The sequence below is a fragment of the Salarias fasciatus genome, unplaced genomic scaffold (assembly GCF_902148845.1).
Source record: "Salarias fasciatus unplaced genomic scaffold, fSalaFa1.1, whole genome shotgun sequence".
In the NCBI taxonomy this organism is placed as follows: domain Eukaryota; kingdom Metazoa; phylum Chordata; class Actinopteri; order Blenniiformes; family Blenniidae; genus Salarias; species Salarias fasciatus.
Window position 1 is genome coordinate 45712 of NW_021941286.1, and position 23964 is coordinate 69675.

Sequence of the window (23964 nt, forward strand, 5' to 3'; positions counted from 1 at the left end):
TGGGTCTGCCCTCCTGAAGGGGTCTGGGTCAGGGTCTGGGTCAGGGTCTGCCCTCCTGAAGGGGTCTGGGTCAGGGTCTGGGTCAGGGTCTGGGTCAGGGTCTGGGTCTGCCCCTCCTGAAGGGGTCTGGGTCAGGGTCTGGGTCAGGGTCTGGGTCTGCCCCTCCTGAAGGGGTCTGGGTCAGGGTCTGGGTCAGGGTCTGGGTCTGCCCCTCCTGAAGGGGTCTGGGTCAGGGTCTGGGTCAGGGTCTGCCCCTCCTGAAGGGGTCTGGGTCAGGGTCTGGGTCTGCCCCTCCTGAAGGGGTCTGGGTCAGGGTCTGGGTCAGGGTCTGGGTCAGGGTCTGGGTCTGCCCCTCCTGAAGGGGTCTGGGTCAGGGTCTGGGTCAGGGTCTGGGTCTGCCCCTCCTGAAGGGGTCTGGGTCAGGGTCTGGGTCAGGGTCTGGGTCTGCCCCTCCTGAAGGGGTCTGGGTCAGGGTCTGGGTCAGGGTCTGGGTCTGGGTCTGGGTCTGCCCCTCCTGAAGGGGTCTGGGTCAGGGTCTGGGTCTGGGTCTGGGTCTGCCCCTCCTGAAGGGGTCTGGGTCAGGGTCTGGGTCTGGGTCTGGGTCTGCCCCTCCTGAAGGGGTCTGGGTCAGGGTCAGGGTCTGGGTCTGGGTCTGGGTCAGTCCCTCCTGAAGGGGTCAGGGTCTGGGTCTGGGTCTGTCCCTCCTGAAGGGGTCTGGGTCTGGGTCAGTCCCTCCTGAAGGGGTCAGGGTCTGGGTCTGTCCCTCCTGAAGGGGTCAGGGTCTGGGTCTGTCCCTCCTGAAGGGGTCAGGGTCTGGGTCTGTCCCTCCTGAAGGGGTCTGGGTCTGTCCCTCCTGAAGGGGTCTGGGTCTGTCCCTCCTGAAGGGGTCTGGGTCTGGGTCTGTCCCTCCTGAAGGGGTCAGGTTCTGGGTCTGTCCCTCCTGAAGGGGTCTGGGTCTGGGTCTGGGTCTGTCCCTCCTGAAGGGGTCAGGGTCTGGGTCTGGGTCTGTCCCTCCTGAAGGGGTCTGGGTCTGTCCCTCCTGAAGGGGTCTGGGTCTGTCCCTCCTGAAGGGGTCTGGGTCTGTCCCTCCTGAAGGGGTCAGGGTCTGGGTCTGTCCCTCCTGAAGGGGTCTGGGTCTGGGTCTGTCCCTCCTGAAGGGGTCTGGGTCTGGGTCTGTCCCTCCTGAAGGGGTCAGGGTCTGGGTCTGGGTCTGTCCCTCCTGAAGGGGTCTGGGTCTGTCCCTCCTGAAGGGGTCTGGGTCTGTCCCTCCTGAAGGGGTCTGGGTCTGGGTCTGTCCCTCCTGAAGGGGTCAGGGTCTGGGTCTGTCCCTCCTGAAGGGGTCTGGGTCTGGGTCTGGGTCTGTCCCTCCTGAAGGGGTCAGGGTCTGGGTCTGGGTCTGTCCCTCCTGAAGGGGTCTGGGTCTGTCCCTCCTGAAGGGGTCTGGGTCAGGGTCTGGGTCTGTCCCTCCTGGAGGGGTCTGGGTCAGGGTCTGGGTCTGTCCCTCCTGGAGGGGTCTGGGTCAGGGTCTGGGTCTGTCCCTCCTGAAGGGGTCTGGGTCTGGGTCTGTCCCTCCTGAAGGGGTCAGGGTCAGGGTCTGGGTCTGTCCCTCCTGAAGGGGTCAGGGTCTGGGTCTGGGTCTGTCCCTCCTGAAGGGGTCTGGGTCTGGGTCTGGGTCTGTCCCTCCTGAAGGGGTCAGGGTCTGGGTCTGTCCCTCCTGAAGGGGTCAGGGTCTGGGTCTGGGTCTGTCCCTCCTGAAGGGGTCTGGGTCTGGGTCTGGGTCTGTCCCTCCTGAAGGGGTCTGGGTCAGGGTCTGGGTCTGTCCCTCCTGAAGGGGTCTGGGTCTGGGTCAGGGTCTGGGTCTGTCCCTCCTGAAGGGGTCTGGGTCAGGGTCTGGGTCTGTCCCTCCTGATGTGGCCACAGAGCCTCACTTTAAAATATCTTCAGCTCTTAAAGCTAGGGTTGGCGATCTTGGAAAACTAGCATGTAGCACGAATGTAGCATCTCCCAAGGCTCCGCCCAGCTCCCACCCCATTGGAGGAGCTCCGTTGGGAGCGGAGACGCAGAGACGTTCCGCGCGCAGCACTTCCGCGTCCAGTGCGTTCCTGGCGTAACCTGTCCTCAGCGCTTCGTTTCTTTGTTTTTCTTTATTTGCACTACGCCAAGTTATGGCGCACTCACCGGTAAGTAAAGCCCCAAACATTCTTCTCCGCCGTTCTGCAACGACGCTCCGTCCTTCTACGCTGCACTGAGCCAGGGTCAGTGCACGCCATTGACATGTACGCGCAGGGGGCAGGTCGAACGGCGAAGGGATTTGATTGGTTTTAAAAAAGGTGTCCCGTCAAGACGATTGGTTGCTGTTTTTCCCGTTTTCCTCCTGCTGTAGATAGCGGATATTTTCCAAACTACTTTAAGAACACGCTATGAATTGCTTCCCATCGGGTCATAAAGATCATTTTAACCAGTATTTAAAAAAATGTATCTCATTCAAATCGCCAACCCTAGCTTTAAAGGTTGTCAGAAAGCTCCTGACTCAGTCGTCCTTCTTTGACCTTTCAGACCCTTCAGACCTTCTTTCTGTGAGGTCCAGTAAGTCCACCGTCCGGGGGACTTCCTGGACCGTCCGGTGGACTTCCTGGAGCAGAACGGGGTTTCTTTTCAGGCTACAGAACTCCTTGTGGGCTGCAGGAGGGTCCCGGTGTCGGGCGCGGCTCACCTGTCTGCCGTCCAGTTCGATCTGGAAGTTCTTGGCGGACTCTTGGGTGACTCGGCCTCCGAAGTCCAGCTGGTAGACCTGCGTGGCCTCGTTCCAGAGCGGCTGCTTGTTGGCCATCACGTAGACGAAGCCCTGGCTGCCCAGGCTGCGGTCCTCGCGCTCGCTGGCCTTGCGGCACTTGATCTCCTCCAGCTCGCTGGCCATGCGCAGACTGCGCTTGTTCTTCCAGCTCTTCTTTCCGCTCTGGTTCTGGTTCATGAGCTCGTCGCCGCTGATGAACAGTTCCGGCTCGCTCTCCGAGCTGTCCTGGAACTCGTTGGTGGTCCTGCTCATCTTCTTGGTTTTGTTGAGCTGCTCTCTCTGTCCCTTGGGCTTCTTCTTGTCCCTGCCGCTCAGCCTGGGGCTGGAGATGAGGGTGTTGAAGTCGGACAGGGCCCGTCCGTCCTTTCGGGACTTGCCCTCGGAGACCGTGGTCATGTTGGCCTCCTCGGCCCTGCTGTCCAGTCGCTTCCGGCTCTTCTTGCTGAAGCGCTCCGACTCCTGTGGGACGGGGCTCTCGTTCAGGGATGAAGGCTCGGGAAAGTTGTTGGCGGACTCTGCTAGATCTTCTGTGGCACTGTTGGATGGTGGCAACTCAGTGGGCGGAGGAGGAGGGGGGAGAGGTGGTGGTGGGGGCGGAACAGTTGGAGGAGGTGGGGAAAGGATTGGTTTTTCCAAAATCTGGTGAGTTTTAGTGGGGAGCGGAGGTGCTGGGGGTCCTGCAGGGGAGGGGGGCAGGGGTAAGGGTTCCAGGGGTGAAGACTGACAGGATGGAGCTGGAGTCCAGAACAGGAGCTCGCCCCCGGGTAGAGCGGGGGGAGCGGGCAGCAAGTGATGTTAGTTAGATTAGGAGGGTAGCCTGGTGGCAAAACCAGATTCGGGTCCTGCTGAGCAAAGGGGACGGGACCGACCACCTCACTGGGGGAACACTGTGGTGGGGGGCTCTGTAAAGTCTGAAGCGGGGGTCCGCTGTGACCCATACTGGGAGGGAAAGGCGACAGGGATATCTGGTAGCCCGACGGAAAGGCCAGAGCGCCGGTGCTCGGACTGGTCGGAGGTTTAGTCGTGAGCACGAAGGGAAGCCGGGTCACGTCCAGGTGCTGAGCCTGGCTGATGATGATCGGGGGCTTGTGGGGTCCCGGCGGGCCAGCTAGCACTGTTTGTTCGGGGGTGAGCCAGAACTCCTCCGTGGTGGAGGGGTCCCACTGGTAGGGTGGAGGGCGCTTCACGGTCAGGCCGACGTCGCCCAGAGTCAGCTGCCGCACAGACTTCTCCAGGTGGCACTGCTGGCTCAACGTCTCGTCTTCAGTAAAAGCAGAGTTCACGTACACCGTTCGGTCCCGACTGTTATCCACCGTGCCCAGCAGGCTGTAGGAAGACTGGGAGGCCAGGGCGGAGGCGCCTTTGGAGTGAACGATGATGGTGCTATGATGGGCTCCCTTCCCCGGCGGGAAGTCCTGCCTCACCACGGTGCCCCCTGCGATGCCACTGCTGGTGGTCCCCCCACCGCTCACACTCACACTGGTGCTGCTGCTGTTGCTGCTGCACTGAGTGCATGTGTAGAGCGCAGAGGGCACCCTCTGCTGGTAGGAAAGTCCCAGTGCGCTGTTCATTTTAGCTTTGGTTGGAAGGGTTCTGGAGCTCTCCATCATCTGTGGCACTTTCAGCCCCACATCCCTCCGGTCACGGCGCAGGGTGGCGTGAATCAGACTGTTGTCCACTCTCTGTGGAGGAGGAAGCGTCGCAGTTCCCTGATTGGCAGGATCGGGGTAAGGAGGCGGGTCTCCGCTGGGTATGGAGTACCGTGGGACAGACAGTCGGCTTAATGTGGCCGAGCTGTACGGAAGTTGGATTTTCTTATTCTCTGAGGAAGTGACTTTGAGTGTGGCCGATCCGCCGATGCCGTGAACTGCGTACGCATTCTGGCTGCGAATGAGGCGCCTGCGGGGCCGGCAGACCTCCTCCACATTCCCACTGCTGTCGAAGGTGGTGATCCGTTCATAGCCCAGAGGCGTGGGGTACTGCAAGGTGACCGGGTGAAGCAGGAACTCATCCTTCTTGAGGCAGGGGTCCGGGGCCAAGACACTCGGGCTGTCACAGTTCGTGACAGCGTTTGGGGAGTCGTGGCGGCCGTGACCGCCGCTGCCGCCACTGCAGACGCCACAGTGCCCGGATATGGAGGAGGAGGATTCACCTTCCGCATCTGAATCTCCACGGACCCTTCCGCGTCACTGAAGGATGGTGGCAAAGTCCGGGGCAGACTCGGCTTGACGGTGTGTCCGTGGTCCCCCCGGTCGATCCCGGGCTCGGTGCCGGGGGGGGGAATCTGAGGCAGAAGGTGGAGCTGCTGCAGGGCGATGGTCGGGTAGCCTGTCGGCGGAGGAGGCAGCGACATCTGCATCTTCAGCTGCTGCTGCATCTGCTGGTGCTGCCTCTGCATCTGCTGATGTTGCTGCTGGATCTGCTGGTGCTGCTGCTGCAGCTGCTGCTGCTGCTGCCGCATCTCCTGGATCTGCTGCCGAATCTGCTGCTGCTGCTGCTGCATCTGCTGCTGCTGCTGCTGCATCTGCTCGTGCTGCAGCTGCATCTGCTGCTGCTGCTGCTGAATCTGCTGTTGGTGCTGGAGTTGTTGGCTCGTGACTTGTGTTTGTTGCATTTGTTGGTGTTGCTGCTGCTGCTGTTGGTGCAGTGCCTGCTGATGGTGCAGCTGCTGCAGCTGCTGTTGCAGCTGCTGCTGCTGTTGTTGCAGTTGCTGTTGTTGTTGCAGCTGCTGTTGTTGCATTTGCTGTTGTTGTTGCTGCAGCTGCTGTTGTTGCATTTGTTGTTGTTGTTGTTGGAGCTGCTGTTGTTGCTGCAGCTGTTGTTGTTGCATTTGCTGTTGTTGTTGCTGCAGCTGCTGTTGTTGCAGATGCTGTTGTTGCAGATGCTGCTGCGACTGGTGATGCTGCTGCTGCTGCTGCTGCGTCTGATGGTGATGATGATGAATCTTCTGCGGCTGCGGTTGCGTCTGCATTTGCTGGGACTGTTTGGACAGCTGCTGCCGAGGCGGTTGTGGATGCGGCCGCTGCGGGTGGGGTTGCGGTGGGAGGTGGTGGGGTGGAGGTGGTGGGGGTAGAGTGCCCGGGAGAAGAGGGGACATTTCCAACCCGTTGAAGATTACTTGACCGGGGTTTGAGTATCTGGTGGGCACCGGATATGGCGTGGCCACAGGGTCCTGGCTACGATCGCCGACGGGTGCCGAAGCCGCAGCGGCGACTGCCGCCGCCGCCGTGGCCGTCGGGTTGGTGAGGACATCCAGCTGAATATTCTGATTGGCCAGAAGAGACTGCACCAGGCCAATGCTCTGGGTGGGCGACATGGCCTGAGCCGGGCTGTGGATGGGAGCGATGGGAATGTTGACCGTACAGGGAGGGTTGTCCCCCGCCACGCCCGACGGCCCCATCACTGCAGAGACAAGAAGGAGAGGGACGTCAGTCAGTCTGGCTCCAGGGGCCTCACACCTCGGCCTCCTGTGGCTCAGCTACACTCTGCTTTAGGTTTAAAGCAGAGCGGCCAACGGCTGGCAACGACTGGCAACGACTGGCAACGGCTGGCAACGACTGGCAACGACTGGCAACGACTGGCAACGGCTGGCAACGACTGGCAACGACTGGCAACGGCTGGCAACGGCTGGCAACGGCTGGCAACGACTGGCAACGACTGGCAACGGCTGGCAACGACTGGCAACGACTGGCAACGACTGGCAACGACTGGCAACGACTGGCAACGGCTCTGTGTTGTGTCTCCACTAGAGGGAGCATAGTTGGAATGTAACAGAGGAGGAAGGAGACGTAGTTACGTGATGGGCAAAACGGCGCTCGACTCTGACTCAGCGGAACGTCTCAGCCCTCAGCGCTCAAGCCGGCGGCAGCGTGAAGCCCCTCCCCCTCATAGCCGGGACATGGTGCAAGGTTTGAATGGTGGGACTGGTCAAAGCTCTTTTGGTAGGGGGTTTTCTCGGGGACAGCAGTCTCAGCAGGGATGCCCAGACTTCCTGTCCCTAGACCTCCCTGTCCCCAGACCTCCCTGTCCCCAGACTTCCTGTCCCCAGACTTCCTGTCCCTAGACCTCCCTGTCCCCAGACCTTCCTGTCCCCAGACCTCCTGTCCCCAGACTTCCTGTCCCCAGACCTTCCTTGAGGATCCCAAGGCGTTCCCAGTCCAGCCGAGACATAGTCCCTCCAGAGTGTCCTGGTCTTCCCCGGGTCCTCCTCCTGGTGGGACATGTCCAGGTCTCCTCCCAGGGAGGCTCCAGGAGGTTCCATCCTGAAGAGGAGCTGAGCTCCTCACTGCTCCTCTCCATGTGGAGGAGCAGCGGCTCTACTCCCAGCTCCTCCCCCTAGTGATGTAGCTCCTCCCCCTAGTGATGTAGCTCCTCCCCTGGTGATGTAGCCCCTCCCCCACTGATGTAGCTCCTCCCCTGGTGACGTAGCCCCTCCCCCTGTCTCTAAGGGAGTCCAGCCCCCCTACAGAGGAAGCTCATTTCAGCAGCTTGTATCTGGATCTGGTCCTCTGGTTCTGACCCAGACTCAGGACCAGAGGTGAGGGGGGAACGTGGACTGACAGTGAATCCAGAGCTTCTTTCAGCTCCTTCTTCACCACGACGACCCAAACACTGCTCCACCCTCCTGTCAGCCTCTCCTCCACCCTCCTGTCAGTCTCTCCTCCATCCGTCCCCCACTGTGAACAAGACCCCAAGACACTTAAACTCCTCCATCTGGAGAGGACAGACCACCTTCTTCTGGCCCAGGACCAGGACCAGGGCCTCGGATCTGGAGGTTCTGATCCTCATCCCTGTCGCTTCACACTCAGCTGTAAACCGCCCCAGTGCATGATGGTCCAGGTTCGATGGAGCCAACAGGAGAACATCATCTGCAAAAAGCAAAGATCAAATCCTGTGGTCTGTGAACCAGTCCCCCTCCAGCTCCTGGTCCCTGAACCAGACCCCCTCCAGCTCCTGTTCCCTGAACCAGACCCCCTCCAGCTCCTGGTCCCTGAACCAGACCCCCTCCAGCTCCTGGTCCCTGAACCAGTCCCCTTCCAGCTCCTGGTCCCTGAACCAGACCCCCTCCAGCTCCTGGTCCCTGAACCAGACCCCCTCCAGCTCCTGGTCCCTGAACCAGTCCCCTTCCAGCTCCTGGTCCCTGAACCAGTCCCCTTCCAGCTCCTGGTCCCTGAACCAGACCCCCTCCAGCTCCTGACTGCAACCTAGAAATTCTGTCCATAAAGATTCTGAACAGAACCGGTCCAAAGTTCAGCCCTGCTGGAGTCCAACATGCACAGGGAACAGGTCTGACTTACTGCCGGCAATGTGGACCAGACTCCTGCTCCGGTCCCACAGAGAACAGATGGCCCTTAACAAGGGGCCCCGGACTCCGTACTCCCAGAGACCCCCAAAAGGCACCATGAGGGACGCGGTCGAACGCCTTCTCCAGGTCCACAAAACACATGGACTGGTTGGGCGAACTCCCACGAGCCCTCGAGCCCCTATGGAGGGTCTAGAGCTGGACCAGGGTTCTGCGAGGGTGGATAGAGTCTCCCTACTGACTTCAGTTTACCAAACTGACACTGCCTGGTTCAGGTCAGCACAGCCTGACAGAACCAGGACAGGAGGACCTGTGCTGGTTCTCAGTGCCCGTCGTACCCGGCAGGTCGTCCTCGTCCTCGCTGAAGACGTTGGGGTTGAACACAGGAAGGCTCAGGAAGTCGGTGGAAATCTTTCGTACTTCTGGGAGGTAGATCGTCATCTGTCTCGGTTGCAAGTGAAGCAAACTGGTCTTATAGATGACTGAAACGGAAGACGAGACAGAACCATGACAAGGAGAACATGAAGAACCGACACATGAAGCAACAAGCCCTCTGCTTCCAGGAGCCTTCAGGTGAAGGCGGAGGATCAGAGTGAGTCCTGGAAGGACCAGTTCTCCATGAGTCAGACTACCTGAAGGTTTGAGCTGGGTCTCTAATGGGTAAAGGGATCCAGGTCTATGGAAGACCGTCTGCATGAGAACATGATGTGGAACACGTCAGAACATCTCATCAGGGTGTCTCATCATGAGCGACGACGGCCACAACGAAGGCCTAACCGGTCCAATCAGGACCTCATGGTCTCACCTAGAAGTCATGGACTAACCTGGACCTCATGGTCCGACCCAGAAGTCATGGACCATCCTGGGATCATGGACTAACCTAGAAGTCATGGTCCATCCTGGGATCGTGGTCTAACCTGGCCCTCAGGGTCCAATCTAGAAGTCATGGTCCATCCTGGGATCGTGGTCTAACCTGGACCTCAGGGTCCAACCTAGAAGTCATGGTCCATCCTGGGATCGTGGTCTAACCTGGACCTCCTGGTCCACCACCTGGTGGTTGTGAGACCTTTACCTGCACCGAGGTTGGTGGGGAGGAAAGTCGCCAGTCCAACAATTTTGAACTTCGTCCCCCAGATGTTGGACGTGACCTTAGCCAGGTAGTTGTGCTGAAAGGAAAACCAAACAGAAACCAGCTTCATGATGGAAGCAGAGCAGAACCGTCACACAGGAGAACGTCTGCCAGAACCCGCTAGAACCCGGCAGTGGGATCCAGAACACGTGAGACCTGCATCCGGAAGCGGCTCACCTCCGTCAGTCCGTCCATGGAAAACTCTCGGCGGGTCAGACTCGGCGACCGGACTGCAGGCTTCTTGGTTGGTAACCGTGGCGACCTTTGACCTTCCTGATTGGCCCGTGAAAGTTTGGGAGATTTTCTTGATTCCATGTTGAACCTTTGTGACAGAAAGACGCCGTTTCAGTCAAGTCTCTGGAATTCAGTCCTGAAAAAGACCAACTGTCAAACTACAGCCGCTCCAAGCTCCTGGCTTTTCACCGTGACGTCCGACTGTTCCAACACTGAACCCCCATCTGCCCCGCCGGCCCCGTTCCTGCCCCGCCGGCCCCGTTCCTGCCCCGCCGGCCCCGTTCCTGCACCGCTGCGTGCAGTGAGGGCAGTAGGACAGTAGGGGGCATTAGGGCAGTAGGGGGCATTAGGGCAGTAGGGGGCAGTGCAGCGAGGGTAGTAGGGCAGTAGGGGGCAGTAGGGCATTAGGGCAGTGCAGTGAGGGTAGTAGGGCAGTAGGGGGCAGTACGGAGCTGCGCTCACCTGCTCCCTCGGGGCAGCTTGGGGGACTTCCTGCCCACCCAGTCGTCGCTGAGCTCCAGGTCGCTGGAGTCGGAGCAGTTGCAGCTGTCGGTGTAGGAAGCCATGGGGTTCACACACACCTCGTCTGGAGACCAGAACCAGAACCAGACCGGGTCACAGTCTGCTCCACCCACCTGTCCACCCACTCATCCACCTGTCCATCCATCCATCCATCCATCCACTCATCCCTGGCACTGCTGGGTCCAAACCGGTGCAGGACCTGCTGGGTCCAGACCCACCTGCTTTGCCGTCGGTTCTGGGGTCCATGATGAGGAACTCGGGCCGCAGCTTGCTGATGCGCCTCCCTTTGAGGATGGGCACCAGGCCCCCCAGGTACTCCAGGTACAGGGTGTAGCAGGGCCCCCCCGCCTCGGGGCCGTCCTCCGCCCGCTTCATGGTGCAGTGCAGCCGCTCGTTCCCGGCGGCCGGGTAGCTCACGAAGTCCCGGATGTTGTTGGGGTCCGGGATGGGGGGCTAGGAGAGAGAGCGGGATCAGATCGGCGGCGCCACCGGGGCGGGGAGGACCGGAGGACCGGAGAACCGGGAGAACCTTGATGGTGGGGATGAAGGCGGTGGTGACGTAGGAGCAGAGCAGCGACGGCATGTTGAGCTTCCCCACGTCCTTCTCCTCGCGCAGCGCGCTGGCGATGCCCTGCTGGCACAGCCGCTGCAGGCTGGCCACCCGGTGCTCCACCCGCACCACGAACAGCGCCGCGCCCGCCGCCAGGAACAGCCGCGAGTCCCGGTGGCCCCAGCACAGCCGGCTGATCGCCCTCTGCAGGGCGGCGGGGGGACGGCAGGACGGCGGGACGGCAGGAGGAGGGGTGGAGGAGGGGAGGAGAACATTGTGAGAACGTTGTGAGGAGAACACCGTCAGGAGAACACCGTCAGGAGAACATCGTCAGGAGAACACCGTCAGGAGAACACCGTCAGGAGAACACCGTCAGGAGAACACCGTCAGGAGAACATTGTGAGAACGTTGTGAGGAGAACACCGTCAGGAGAACACCGTCAGGAGAACACCGTCAGGAGAACATCGTCAGGAGAACATTGTGAGGAGAACACCGTCAGGAGAACACCGTCAGGAGAACATTGTGAGAACGTTGTGAGGAGAACACCGTCAGGAGAACGTTGTGAGGAGAACACCGTCAGGAGAACACCGTCAGGAGAACGTTGTGAGGAGAACACCGTCAGGAGAACACCGTCAGGAGAACATCGTCAGGAGAACATTGTGAGAACGTTGTGAGGAGAACACCGTCAGGAGCACATCGTCAGGAGAACACCGTCAGGAGAACACCGTCAGGAGAACATCGTCAGGAGAACATCGTCAGGAGAACATTGTGAGAACGTTGTGAGGAGAACACCGTCAGGAGAACGTTGTGAGGAGAACACCGTCAGGAGAACACCGTCAGGAGAACACCGTCAGGAGAACATCGTCAGGAGAACATCGTCAGGAGAACATTGTGAGAACGTTGTGAGGAGAACACCGTCAGGAGAACATTGTGAGGAGAACACCGTCAGGAGAACACCGTCAGGAGAACACCGTCAGGAGAACATCGTCAGGAGAACTTCACCAGGAGAACGTTGTGAGGAGAACACCGTCAGGAGAACATCGTCAGGAGAACACCGTCAGGAGAACATCGTCTGGAGAACATCGTCAGGAGAACTTCACCAGGAGAACGTTGTGAGGAGAACACCGTCAGGAGAACATCGTCAGGAGAACACCGTCAGGAGAACATCGTCAGGAGAACATCGTCAGGAGAACATTGTGAGAACGTTGTGAGGAGAACACCGTCAGGAGAACGTTGTGAGGAGAACACCGTCAGGAGCACATCGTCAGGAGCACATCGTCAGGAGAACATTGTGAGAACGTTGTGAGGAGAACACCGTCAGGAGAACGTTGTGAGGAGAACACCGTCAGGAGCACATCGTCAGGAGAACACCGTCAGGAGAACACCGTCAGGAGAACATCGTCAGGAGAACATTGTGAGGAGAACACCGTCAGGAGAACACCGTCAGGAGAACACCGTCAGGAGAACATCGTCTGGAGAACATCGTCTGGAGCACATCGTCTGGAGAACACCGTCAGGAGCACATCGTCAGGAGAACATCGTCAGGAGAACACCGTCAGGAGAACATCGTCAGGAGAACATCGTCAGGAGCACATCGTCAGGAGAACATCGTCAGGAGAACATCGTCAGGAGAACATCGTCTGGAGAACATCGTCAGGAGAACATCGTCAGGAGAACATCGTCTGGAGAACATCGTCAGGAGAACATCGTCTGGAGAACATCGTCAGGAGAACATCACCAGGAGAATGTTGTGAGGAGAACACCGTCAGGAGAGCGTTGTGAGGAGAACACCGTCAGGAGAACATCGTCAGGAGAACATCGTCTGGAGAACATCGTCAGGAGAACATCACCAGGAGAATGTTGTGAGGAGAACACCGTCAGGAGAACATCGTCAGGAGAACATCGTCAGGAGAACATTGTGAGAACGTTGTGAGGAGAACACCGTCAGGAGAGCGTTGTGAGGAGAACACCGTCAGGAGAACATCTGCGGCTTGTGCAGCAGACAGCAGCTCCAGCCTTGTTCTCAGCGTTCCCCAGAGTCCCCAGAGGGACCGCCAGCAGTAGAACCGCTAACAGGTTAAACAGGTGGAACCAGCAGAGAACAGAACCGGAGGAACGTCCAGACGTTCCTCCGGTTCTGTTCCGTTTCTATCAGCTCCAGTCAGTTTTCCATGACGTCCCATTTTGAAGAAGCAGGAATCACTTTATTTGTGTCTAATGGAGCCTCAGGGAGCCACGGGTTGAACACCCTGCTGGAGAACCTGCCAGTCTGTCCTGAATCGATCATGGTGGTGGGCGGTTGACCTCTGACCTGTGCCGTTGTCTCCAGGGTGTAGATGTGTTCTCCCTGGACGTTGTAGAACTTGACCAGGGCGTTCCTGGCGGCGGCGGCGGCGTCGGGCGCCGCGTGTCGCTCCAGGCCGGCCACGGCCAGCAGGTCCCCCTGCGAGCACCACTGAGCCTCCACGTCTGCAGAGAACCACCAGAACCACGTCAGAACCCCAGAACCCCACCGTGAGATCCAGACCCGTCTGGAACTTCAGGAACCGACGGCGCGAGCCGCCGCCCAGACCGATCAGTAACGCCACGATCAGCTGGAGCGGCAGCCCAGGGGGACCAGGAACCATCGAGAGCCACCAGGGACCATCAGGAACCCAGGAACCATCAGGAACCCAGGAACCACCAGGAACCACCAGGAACCACCATGCTTCAGTTCCACGTTCTGGCAGCCGTACGTTCCACACATGCAGAAGTCACACAAAGACCAGCACACATCATGAGAACCTCATGAGAACCACGACAAAGACCAACACACAGAACCACAACAGAACCACGCAGAACCATGAAGGAACCCAAACCCTGACCTCAGTCCCAGTTCTAGTCCTGATCTCTGAATGAACACATGGGGGACTCTGTGTCCCCTCAGGGGGAGGTGGTGTGGGTGGAGCTGGAGGGGGTGGGTCGTGGCTCCTGTCTTGACCTGGCTGATCCCGGGTCTCTGGTTCCAGGCCGGTTCCAGCTGCCATCCCAGCTGCCCACGTGCCTCTGAGCAACTCTCAGCCTGGACTCCGGTCTGCTTCCCAGACACGGAACCGGTTCTCCAGAAATCCAGAGATCCAGTCCCTGAACCCGGACCTGACAGGATCTGCTTTCCTGCTCTGACCTCCATCTTCCACCCGCAACCTCCTCCTGCACCTCCAGCCTCCACCCCCACCTGCTGGCCAAAGCCTCTGCACTCAACCACAACACTCGGGCGATGGACTGACTCGGGCGATGGACTGACTCGGGCGATGGACTGACTCGGGCGATGGACTGACTCACGTGATGGACTGACACGGGCGATGGACTGACTCGGGCGATGGACTGACTCGGGCGATGGACTGACTCGGGCGACGGACTGACTCGGGCGATGGACTGACTCACGTGATGGACTGACTCGGGCGATGGACTGACTCGAGCGATGGACTGACTCGGGCGATGGACTGACTCGGGCGACGGACTGACTCGGGCGACGGACTGACTCGGGAGACGGACTGACTCGGGTAATGGACTGACTCGGGCGATGGACTGACTCGGGCGATGGACTGACTCGGGCGATGGACTGACTCGGGAGATGGACTGACTCGGGTAATGGACTGACTCGGGTGATGGACTGACTCGGGCGACGGACTGACTCGGGTGATGGACTGACTCGGGCGATGGACTGACTCGGGCAATGGGCTGACTCGGGAGATGGACTGACTCGGGAGATGGACTGACTCGGGTGATGGACTGACTCGGGCGACGGACTGACTCGGGCGACGGACTGACTCGGGTGATGGACTGACTCGGGTGATGGACTGACTCGGGCGACGGACTGACTCGGCCGATGGACTGACTCGGGTGATGGACTGACTCGGGTAATGGACTGACTCAGGCGATGGACTGACTCGGGCGATGGACTGACTCGGGTGATGGACTGACTCGGGTGATGGACTGACTCGGGCGACGGACTGACTCGGCCGATGGACTGACTCGGGTGATGGACTGACTCGGGTAATGGACTGACTCGGGCGATGGACTGACTCGGGAGATGGACTGACTCGGGTGATGGACTGACTCGGGTGATGGACTGACTCGGGCGACGGACTGACTCGGCCGATGGACTGACTCGGGTGATGGACTGACTCGGGTAATGGACTGACTCGGGCGATGGACTGACTCGGGAGATGGACTGACTCGGGTGATGGACTGACTCGGGCGATGGACTGACTCGGGCGATGGACTGACTCGGGTGATGGACTGACTCGGGCGACGGACTGACTCGGCCGATGGACTGACTCGGGTGATGGACTGACTTGGGTAATGGACTGACTCAGGCGATGGACTGACTCGGGCGATGGACTGACTTGGGTAATGGACTGACTCAGGTGATGGACTGACTCGGGCGATGGACTGACTCGGGCGATGGACTGACTCGGGCGATGGGCTGACTCGGGAGATGGACTGACTCAGGTGATGGACTGACTCGGGCGATGGACTGACTCGGGTGATGGACTGACTCGGGTGATGGACTGACTCGGGCGACGGACTGACTCGGCCGATGGACTGACTCGGGTGATGGACTGACTCGGGTAATGGACTGACTCGGGCGATGGACTGACTCGGGAGATGGACTGACTCGGGTGATGGACTGACTCGGGTGATGGACTGACTCGGGCGACGGACTGACTCGGGCGATGGACTGACTCGGGTGATGGACTGACTCGGGTAATGGACTGACTCGGGCGATGGACTGACTCGGGAGATGGACTGACTCGGGTGATGGACTGACTCGGGCGATGGACTGACTCGGGCGATGGACTGACTCGGGTGATGGACTGACTCGGGCGACGGACTGACTCGGCCGATGGACTGACTCGGGTGATGGACTGACTTGGGTAATGGACTGACTCAGGCGATGGACTGACTCGGGCGATGGACTGACTTGGGTAATGGACTGACTCAGGTGATGGACTGACTCGGGCGATGGACTGACTCGGGCGATGGACTGACTCGGGCGATGGGCTGACTCGGGAGATGGACTGACTCAGGTGATGGACTGACTCGGGTGATGGACTGACTCGGGTGATGGACTGACTCGGGTAATGGACTGACTCGGGCGATGGACTGACTCGGGAGATGGACTGACTCGGGTGATGGACTGACTCGGGTGATGGACTGACTCGGGCGACGGACTGACTCGGCCGATGGACTGACTCGGGTGATGGACTGACTCGGGTAATGGACTGACTCGGGCGATGGACTGACTCGGGAGATGGACTGACTCGGGTGATGGACTGACTCGGGCGATGGACTGACTCGGGCGATGGACTGACTCGGGTGATGGACTGACTCGGGCGACGGACTGACTCGGCCGATGGACTGACTCGGGTGATGGACTGACTTGGGTAATGGACTGACTCAGGCGATGGACTGACTCGGGCGATGGACTGACTTGGGTAATGGACTGACTCAGGTGATGGACTGACTCGGGCGATGGACTGACTCGGGCGATGGACTGACTCGGGCGATGGGCTGACTCGGGAGATGGACTGACTCAGGTGATGGACTGACTCGGGTGATGGACTGACTCGGGTGATGGACTGACTCGGGCGATGGTTCAACTGCCACTGCCACTGACCTTTGAGCCCGGAGCGGATGACGGCAGGTGAAAGGTCGTCGTAGTTGCTCATCAGGCTGATGTCTCCGGACAGGAAGGTGACGGTCAGCAGAGGCTTGACCCGCCGCGCTGGGACAGACGGACCGGGGGACAGACCGGGGGACACTGGTTAGTCCTGCTGCCGTGGAACCAGCGGGTTTTCCCGGTTCTCCGGCGGCGTCCCGGGTTCTGCCGGGACGTTTTAAAAAGCTTCACAGGGCATGAAATTCGTCAAAATTCTAACAGGCCCTCCACATTTTTTCAGCAGGTCCTCAGAAAATTTGAACAGGTCCTCACAAGTTTTAGCAGGTCCTTCATTTTCAATTTTGTAAAATGCTGATCAAAAACAGGATCCAGCAATATTTTTTTTATTAAACAGTTGTATTTTGTTGTGCTTGTTTAGTTCTGTTTCTATCTGCTGCTCTGTGTCTGGGATGGGAGATCTTCTCATGCTGTATGGCCCACCCTAAGCTGCGAATTTATAAAATGATTTCTATTTATTTTGCTGCAGGTATGCATGTTGCTAATTGCTGGTTGAAGCATCCCAGCTTTGACTAGTTCCTTTGGTGGTGGTGGCTCATTCACCCTGGAATCCATACCAGCACAAACCACATTTCATACCATGTCGTTGCTCCCAGTTGAAACTAAATATTTTAGCTAAGATCCTGCTGATGGCTGTGAATGTCAGTGTAGATTCTGATTCTATTCAGGTCTTAAAAAGCTAGGGTTGGCGATTTGAATGAGATACATTTTTTTAAATACTGGTTAAAATCTTTATGACCCGATGGGAAACAATTCATAGCGTGTTCTTAAAGCTGGAGTCCGGAGTTTCCGTTCGTTTCCAACATATGAATCATTTTTCAACAGAGCTTCAGTGTGTCAGTCTGGTTCAATACTACAATATAATATCAGCATAAAGCAACATAAAAATGTATTCATGAGCCCCGCCTTTCGTCTCATAGACCCCCATGTTATCCGAAAAAGCGCCGGTCAGCTTCAGCCAATAGAATTCGAGCTTCCGCCTTGTCCTGTTGTCAATCAAAGTGTGGAGCAGCCAGAGAGCACGTCGCTCGCCCAGCAGGGGAGAGTTAGCTCTGCAGCAGATATATCCACCGTCTGCTGAACATCCACCGGAAACAGCTCAACATGGAGGATGCTGCAGGACTGGAGGCTCTCATTTTCACCCGACGGATAATAGCGTGCACAATTAAAGGGGCGTGGCTTGGTCGCTCATGAAAGCAGAGGGAGGGCGGAGCCTCGAGATGTTGGATTAAAAAAAACTTCTCTCTTTCAAAACTCCGGACACGAACTTTAAAGTAGTTTGGAAAATATCCGCTATCTACAGCAGGAGTAAAACGGGAAAAACAGCAACCAATCGTCTTGACGGGACACCTTTTTTTAAACCAATGAAATCCCTTCGCCGTTCGACCTGCCCCCTGCGCGTACATGTCAATGGCGTGCACTGACCCTGGTTCAGTGCAGCGTAGAAGGACGGAGCGTCGTTGCAGAACGGCGGAGAAGAATGTTTGGGGCTTTACTTACCGCTGAGTGCGCCATAACTTGGCGTAGTGCAAATAAAGAAAAATGAAGAAACGAAGCGCTGAGGACAGGTTACGCCAGGGACGCACTGGACGCGGAAGTGCTGCGCGCGGAACGTCTCTGCGTCTCCGCTCCCAACGGAGCTCCTCCAATGGGGTGGGAGCTGGGCGGAGCCTTGGGGAGATGCTACATTCGTGCTACATGCTAGTTTTCCAAGATCGCCAACCCTAGCTTTAATCTGACCCGGTTTTGTCTGTGCATGTATCAGACCCTGGAGGACCAGTAGACCCTGGAGGACCAGTAGACCCTGGAGGACCAGTAGACCCTGGAGGACCAGTAGACCCTGGAGGACCTCTCTCACTGATGTTCATTGACGTCGTTCTGTATTTGCGCCCATGCCTGCAGCTGCGATTGCCTCATTCAGGACTGGAGAACTGTAGTATCGCAGTAAATCAGTAACTGTTTGGCAGATTTACATATTCACAGTTACTACTGTTCACACCCACTGCTGTCATTGTGTTCTGAAGTCTTTGTTGTTTGGAGTTCACAGCAGTGCTGGAATCAAGCAGTACCTCCTTCACTCCAGCAGAGGGCGCATTGTGGTTGTTAGATGCATGGTGCAGCGTGAAGCACAGAGAAGAAGAATGCAAAAAATGGAACCCAAGAGTTACGAGGCGTGTTGGTTATGATTGATTCATTAAAAGAGAAGCGGCGCAATTTCATGATAGAAAAGCCAACAGGCGGTCCGGACCTGCTCATATGGACCTAAACCGGCGGAGATTCGATTTTAATCGGTCCCGCCGCCATTTTATAGGGAATTTCATGCCCCGCTTCAGTTTCAGTCACCGTCCCGGCGGGACGAGTGTCCGCCGGCCACGGCCTGGAAGCCGTGTGGAGAACCTGGACGTTCGGCCGGCGGTGCCGGTGAGTTCCTTCCGATTGCAGCAGCTTCAGTTCTCCACAGGCTCCTCCCTCGTCGAGGTCGGAGACCTGAGCGCTCACCAGGGGCCGTCCGCTGCTCAGCCCTGCTCACCCCCCGACCTCCACTGACCCTCCGACCCCCCACTGACCCCCCATTGACCCCCCCGACCCCCGTTCCAGCGCAGCAGCAGAATGGGTAGGTGGCGGCGTCTGGGTATCGGGCCGTACCGATACTAGTGCCGGTATCGGCACCCCCCCCCGGCGGCCGGTACCTAGCGGCAGGACGCTGTCGTCGGAGTCGGTGTCGCTCTCCGTGCTGTCCTCCACCAGGAAGTCGGGACAGTTCCAGGACATTCCGACGATCCCGTCCGACTCGTGCAGGAGGACGTGGGCGAGCATCCGCCCGTGGCAGTCCATGACGATGACCTGACCGTCCGCCGTCCCGAACAGGACCTGAGGGGGGGACGGGGGGACGGGCGTCAGCCTGGGGGACTGGCAAGACGGCGGGGGGCGGGTCCCGGTGCCGGTCCCGGTCCTACCTGCTGGTCGTCGGGCGTCCAGATCCCGCAGGTGATCTGGCTCTCCAGGTTGATCTCGGAGGACCAGTGTCTCTGTCCGCTGACCGAGCCCACCAGCACGAAGCCGTCCCGGTAGGCGATCAGCGCCTGAGTCCCGTCGTGGGACCAGGTGAAGTCGCTCACCTGCAGCGGGGACAGCGGCAGCTCACCTGACCCGCCTCCAGGGGGGGCTGGAGAGAGCAGGGTGGAGAGAGCAGGGTGGAGAGAGCGGGTGGAGAGAGCGGGTGGAGAGAGGGCTAGCTAGAGAGAGCAGGGTGGAGAGAGCAGGGTGGAGAGAGCAGGGTGGAGAGAGCAGGGTGGAGAGAGCGGGGTGGAGAGAGCAAGGTGGAGAGAGCAGGGTGGAGAGAGGGCTAGCTAGAGAGAGAAGGGTGGAGAGAGCAGGGTGGAGAGAGCAGGGTGGAGAGAGCAAGGTGGAGAGAGCAGGGTGGAGAGAGCAGGGTGGAGAGAGCAGGGTGGAGAGAGGGCTAGCTAGAGTGAGCAGGGTGGAGAGAGCAGGGTGGAGAGAGGGCTAGCTAGAGAGAGCAGGGTGGAGAGAGCAAGGTGGAGAGAGGGCTAGCTAGAGAGAGCAGGGTGGAGCAGAGGACAGCAGGGTGGAGTTGGGTGTCCTGCTGATTGAGGGACAGTTAATGAGGAAACTTTAAGTAGCAGCAGTGACTGTAGAACCTCCACCCTCCAGCTCCACCTAAACCTGATGGATGAGTTCTCTTTCTCCACCCAGCGGTCAGACTCTTGACTGAATTTCTCTCTTTCTCTGAATGAACTGTAGTGTTGCTTGTTTCAGAGGTCAGAGGTCACCTGGGCTCCTCGGTCGTTCACCAGCTCCACCGACCAGCGACCTTCGTACTGGATCCACACGAAGATCCCGCCCTCCATGTCGCAGGTGGCCAGCTTCTGGAAGGGCTCATTCCAGCGCACCAGCACCACCTGCGCACACACACACACACACACACACACACACACACACACACACACACACACACACGTTGGGTTTCCCACTCTTGTGGGAACCTTCCATTGACTCCCATTCATGTCTACCCCCTGACCCTGACCCTGACCCTGACCCTGACCCTGACCACCACACAGCCGGAGGACCGGAAGAAGATCCCACAAATGACATTGTGGCGGGTTTTCGTATGTTGTGGGGACATTTTGTCCCCACAACATACGAAAACCTGCACACACAAACGGTCAAATAGACACACACACACACGCGCGCGCACATATACACACCCACGCATACACACACACACACACACACACACATGCACACCTGCACACACACGTACACCCACGCACCTGCACACACACGATCAAGACCCTGTATGTGCAGCGGTGAGACGGAGATGCGGCCAATCAGCTTGCAGCTTCTGCAGTGTTGCTCGATGGCTGATCAGTAAAGGACTCGGCTGCATGAGAGCAGCAGCCCCGGAGCGCGAACCCCGGTTGGAATCCCACAGGAAGCTAATCCAGTTTACTGAAATAAGCTGCTGTGTGAGAGTGACAGGTGATGCCGCCACCCACAGTGTTTTGATTGGCTGTAAGGTGGGCGGGGCTAATGTGGTGTCCCCACAGCATTCTTATTGGTTGTATATAAAGGTGGGCGGAGCTAATGTGGCGTCCCCCACAGCGTTCTGAAGCCTCCAGCAGGTCATCTCCACACTGGACTCTGTAAACCAGGTGTAAAGTGATTGGTCCAGCCTGTCACAGAGGAGGAGCTGTGATTGGCTGATTGACGCTGAACTTTAATTCCTGAAATCAAATCAATATAAAAATCAGAGTCTGGTCCAGAAGAACCAGAGCCAGAGACCAGGACCTGTCCTGGAACCAGGATTTAATGTGGTTCTTTACACTCTGAAAATCACCACTTTTGAACGGTTCTAATGAGACCCGGGTTTTTTGGAAACCAACATCATCGCCCCCTGCTGGAATTTCCCTGGATTTACAGCTTTTCTGGACTTTTGCGTTATCGTCACGTTTCACCAGCAGAGTTTGGGACTTGAGCGGCAGCCGTAACGGTGCACGGTGCCCGAATGGCGCTCGCAGCGGTGTCCCAGCTGCAAATGTAGTGGCGCCCTAGCCACACATGTAGCGGTGCACTAGCGGTGCACTAGCGGCACACGTAGTGGCGCCCTAGCTGCACACGTAGTGGCGCCCTAGTGGTACCCGTAGTGGTGCGCTAGCGGCGCACTAGCGGTACCTGTAGTGACGCCCTAGCGACACACGTAGCGGCGCCCTACCGGTACCAGTAGCGGTGCGCCAGCGGCCCCTTAGCGATACCTGTAGTGGTGCGCTAGCGGCGCCCTAGTGGTACCTGTAGTCGCAGGGTGCCCTCGCGCCCCCCGTAGCAACACGCATCACTCCAGATGAAGAAGTGACGAGCGTCACCGCCGGTCACGAAGCTGCCAGCAGACGGACTCACTGCACCACCGTGTGGTCAGGAGTGGTTTTACAGGAGGGTAACTAGCGTGTTAGTCGTGGTCGTACGTCATCTTGAGCCGGGCGCCGCGGGGGGCGGAGCCTCACCTCGCTGTTGTGTCCTCGCAGGTTGAAGTTGATCCTCTGCGGCGTGCTGCGGTCCCTCCGGCAGTGGCTGGAGGTGAAGGTCACGCCCACCACGCCCCTCCCATTGCCCGTGGCCAGCCAGCCCTCCTCGTAGTAGCGTCTCCGGCACACCGGCTTGTCCTTCTCGCTCTTGGGGACGCGTCCCTTCCAGGACAGGCACAGGATGTTGGAGTCGCTGCAGAGGATGGGACCATGTTCCACCGCAGCCAACATCCCTACGGAGTGACCAGGCTGGGGGGCAGAGGGGGGCGGGGTCAGACCGGCTCCAGGCTGACTGGCTCCAGGGCCACATGACCCCATGACCTCAAGACCCCAAGGCCCCAAGACCGCATGGCCCTATGGCCCCAAGACCCCATGACCCCAAGACCCTATGACCCCAAGACCCCAAGACCCCATGACCCCATGGCCCCAAGACCCCAAGACCCCATGACCCCATGGCCCCAAGACCGCATGGCCCCAAGACCCCACGGCCCCAAGGCCCCAAGACCCCATGACCCCATGGCCCCAAGACCCCAAGACCCCATGACCCCATGGCCCCATGACTCTATGACCCTAAGACTCCATGACCACATGGCCCCAAGACCCCATGACCCCATGGCCCCAAGACCCCATGACCCCATGACCCAATGGCCCCAAGGCCCCAAGACCCCATGACCCCATGGCCCCATGACTCTATGACCCTAAGACTCCATGACCACATGGCCCCAAGACCCCATGACCCCATGGCCCCAAGACCCCATGACCCCATGACCCCATGGCCCCAAGGCCCCAAGACCCCATGACCCCATGGCCCCATGACTCTATGACCCTAAGACTCCATGACCACATGGCCCCAAGACCCCATGACCCCATGGCCCCAAGACCCCATGACCCCATGGCCCCAAGACCGCATGGCCCCAAGACCCCACGGCCCCAAGACCCCATGACCCCAAGACCCCATGACCCCATGGCCCCATGACTCTATGACCCTAAGACTCCATGACCCCATGGCCCCAAGACCCCATGACCCCATGGCCCCAAGACCCCATGGCCCCAAGACCCCAAGACCCCATGACCCCATGGCCCCAAGACCCCAAGACCCCATGACCCCATGGCCCCAAGACCGCGTGGCCCCATGGCCCCAAGACCCCAAGACCCCAAGACCCCATGACCCCATGGCCCCAAGACCCCAAGACCCCATGACCCCATGGCCCCAAGACCGCATGGCCCCAAGACCCCATGACCCCAAGACCCCATGACCCCATGGCCCCATGACTCTATGACCCTAAGACTCCATGACCGCATGGCCCTAAGACCCCATGACCCCATGGCCCCAAGACCCCATGACCCCAAGACCCCATGACCCCATGGCCCCATGACTCTATGACCCTAAGACTCCATGACCGCATGGCCCCAAGACCCCATGACCCCATGGCCCCAAGACCCCATGACCCCAAGACCCCATGACCCCATGGCCCCATGACTCTATGATCCTAAGACTCCATGACCCCATGGCCCCAAGACCCCATGACTCCAAGACCCCATGACCCCATGGCCCCATGACTCTATGACCCTAAGACTCCATGACCCCAAAGGGCCTTAGGAAGGGGTTGAGGGGTCGAGTGGAGGGGTGGGTAGAGGTTGGGTTAGAGGGTGGGGTTGAGGGGTGGGTAGAGGGTGGGGTAGAGGGATGGGGTTTAGAAGGGGTTGAGGGTGGAGGGGTGGGTAGAGGGTGGGGTAGAGGGATGGGGTTTAGAAGGGGTTGAGGGTGGAGGGGTGGGTAGAGGGTGGGGTTAAATGACCGTACCTCATAGTTCCTGGACATGTTGAGTCAAAACTCCATTGGACGTTTCCATGGTTCCATTCAGACGATGCAGCACAAGGTGACGGAGGCTCTGGGGTGACGGAGGCTCTGCTCTGGGGTGACGGAGGCTCTGGGGTGACGGACGCTCTGCTCTGGGGTGACGGAGGCTCTGCTCTGGGGTGACGGAGGCTCTGGGGTGACGGACGCTCTGCTCTGGGGTGACGGTGGTTCTGGGGTGACGGAGGCTCTGGGGTGACGGAGGCTCTGGGGTGACGGACGCTCTGCTCTGGGGTGACGGTGGTTCTGGGGTGACGGAGGCTCTGGGGTGATGCAGGCTCTGGGGTGACGGAGGCTCTGGGGTGACGGAGGC

At 59.0% G+C, this 23964-nt stretch overlaps 1 protein-coding gene across 1 annotated transcript; it reads right to left on the bottom strand.

Moving 5' to 3' along the window:
* Window positions 1–2530: 2530 nt before the first annotated feature.
* Window positions 2531–23698, bottom strand: LOC115384716 (tubby-related protein 4-like). Its single transcript, XM_030086958.1, is given in 16 exon segments — window positions 2531–3471; window positions 3474–4862; window positions 4865–6196; window positions 8435–8578; window positions 9169–9262; window positions 9403–9547; window positions 9922–10045; window positions 10200–10434; window positions 10511–10735; window positions 12843–13000; window positions 16194–16301; window positions 18944–19124; window positions 19211–19372; window positions 20045–20173; window positions 21773–22042; window positions 23598–23698. Coding segments are annotated over 16 exon segments (5655 nt in total). The 5' UTR covers window positions 23616–23698.
* Window positions 23699–23964: the final 266 nt, after the last annotated feature.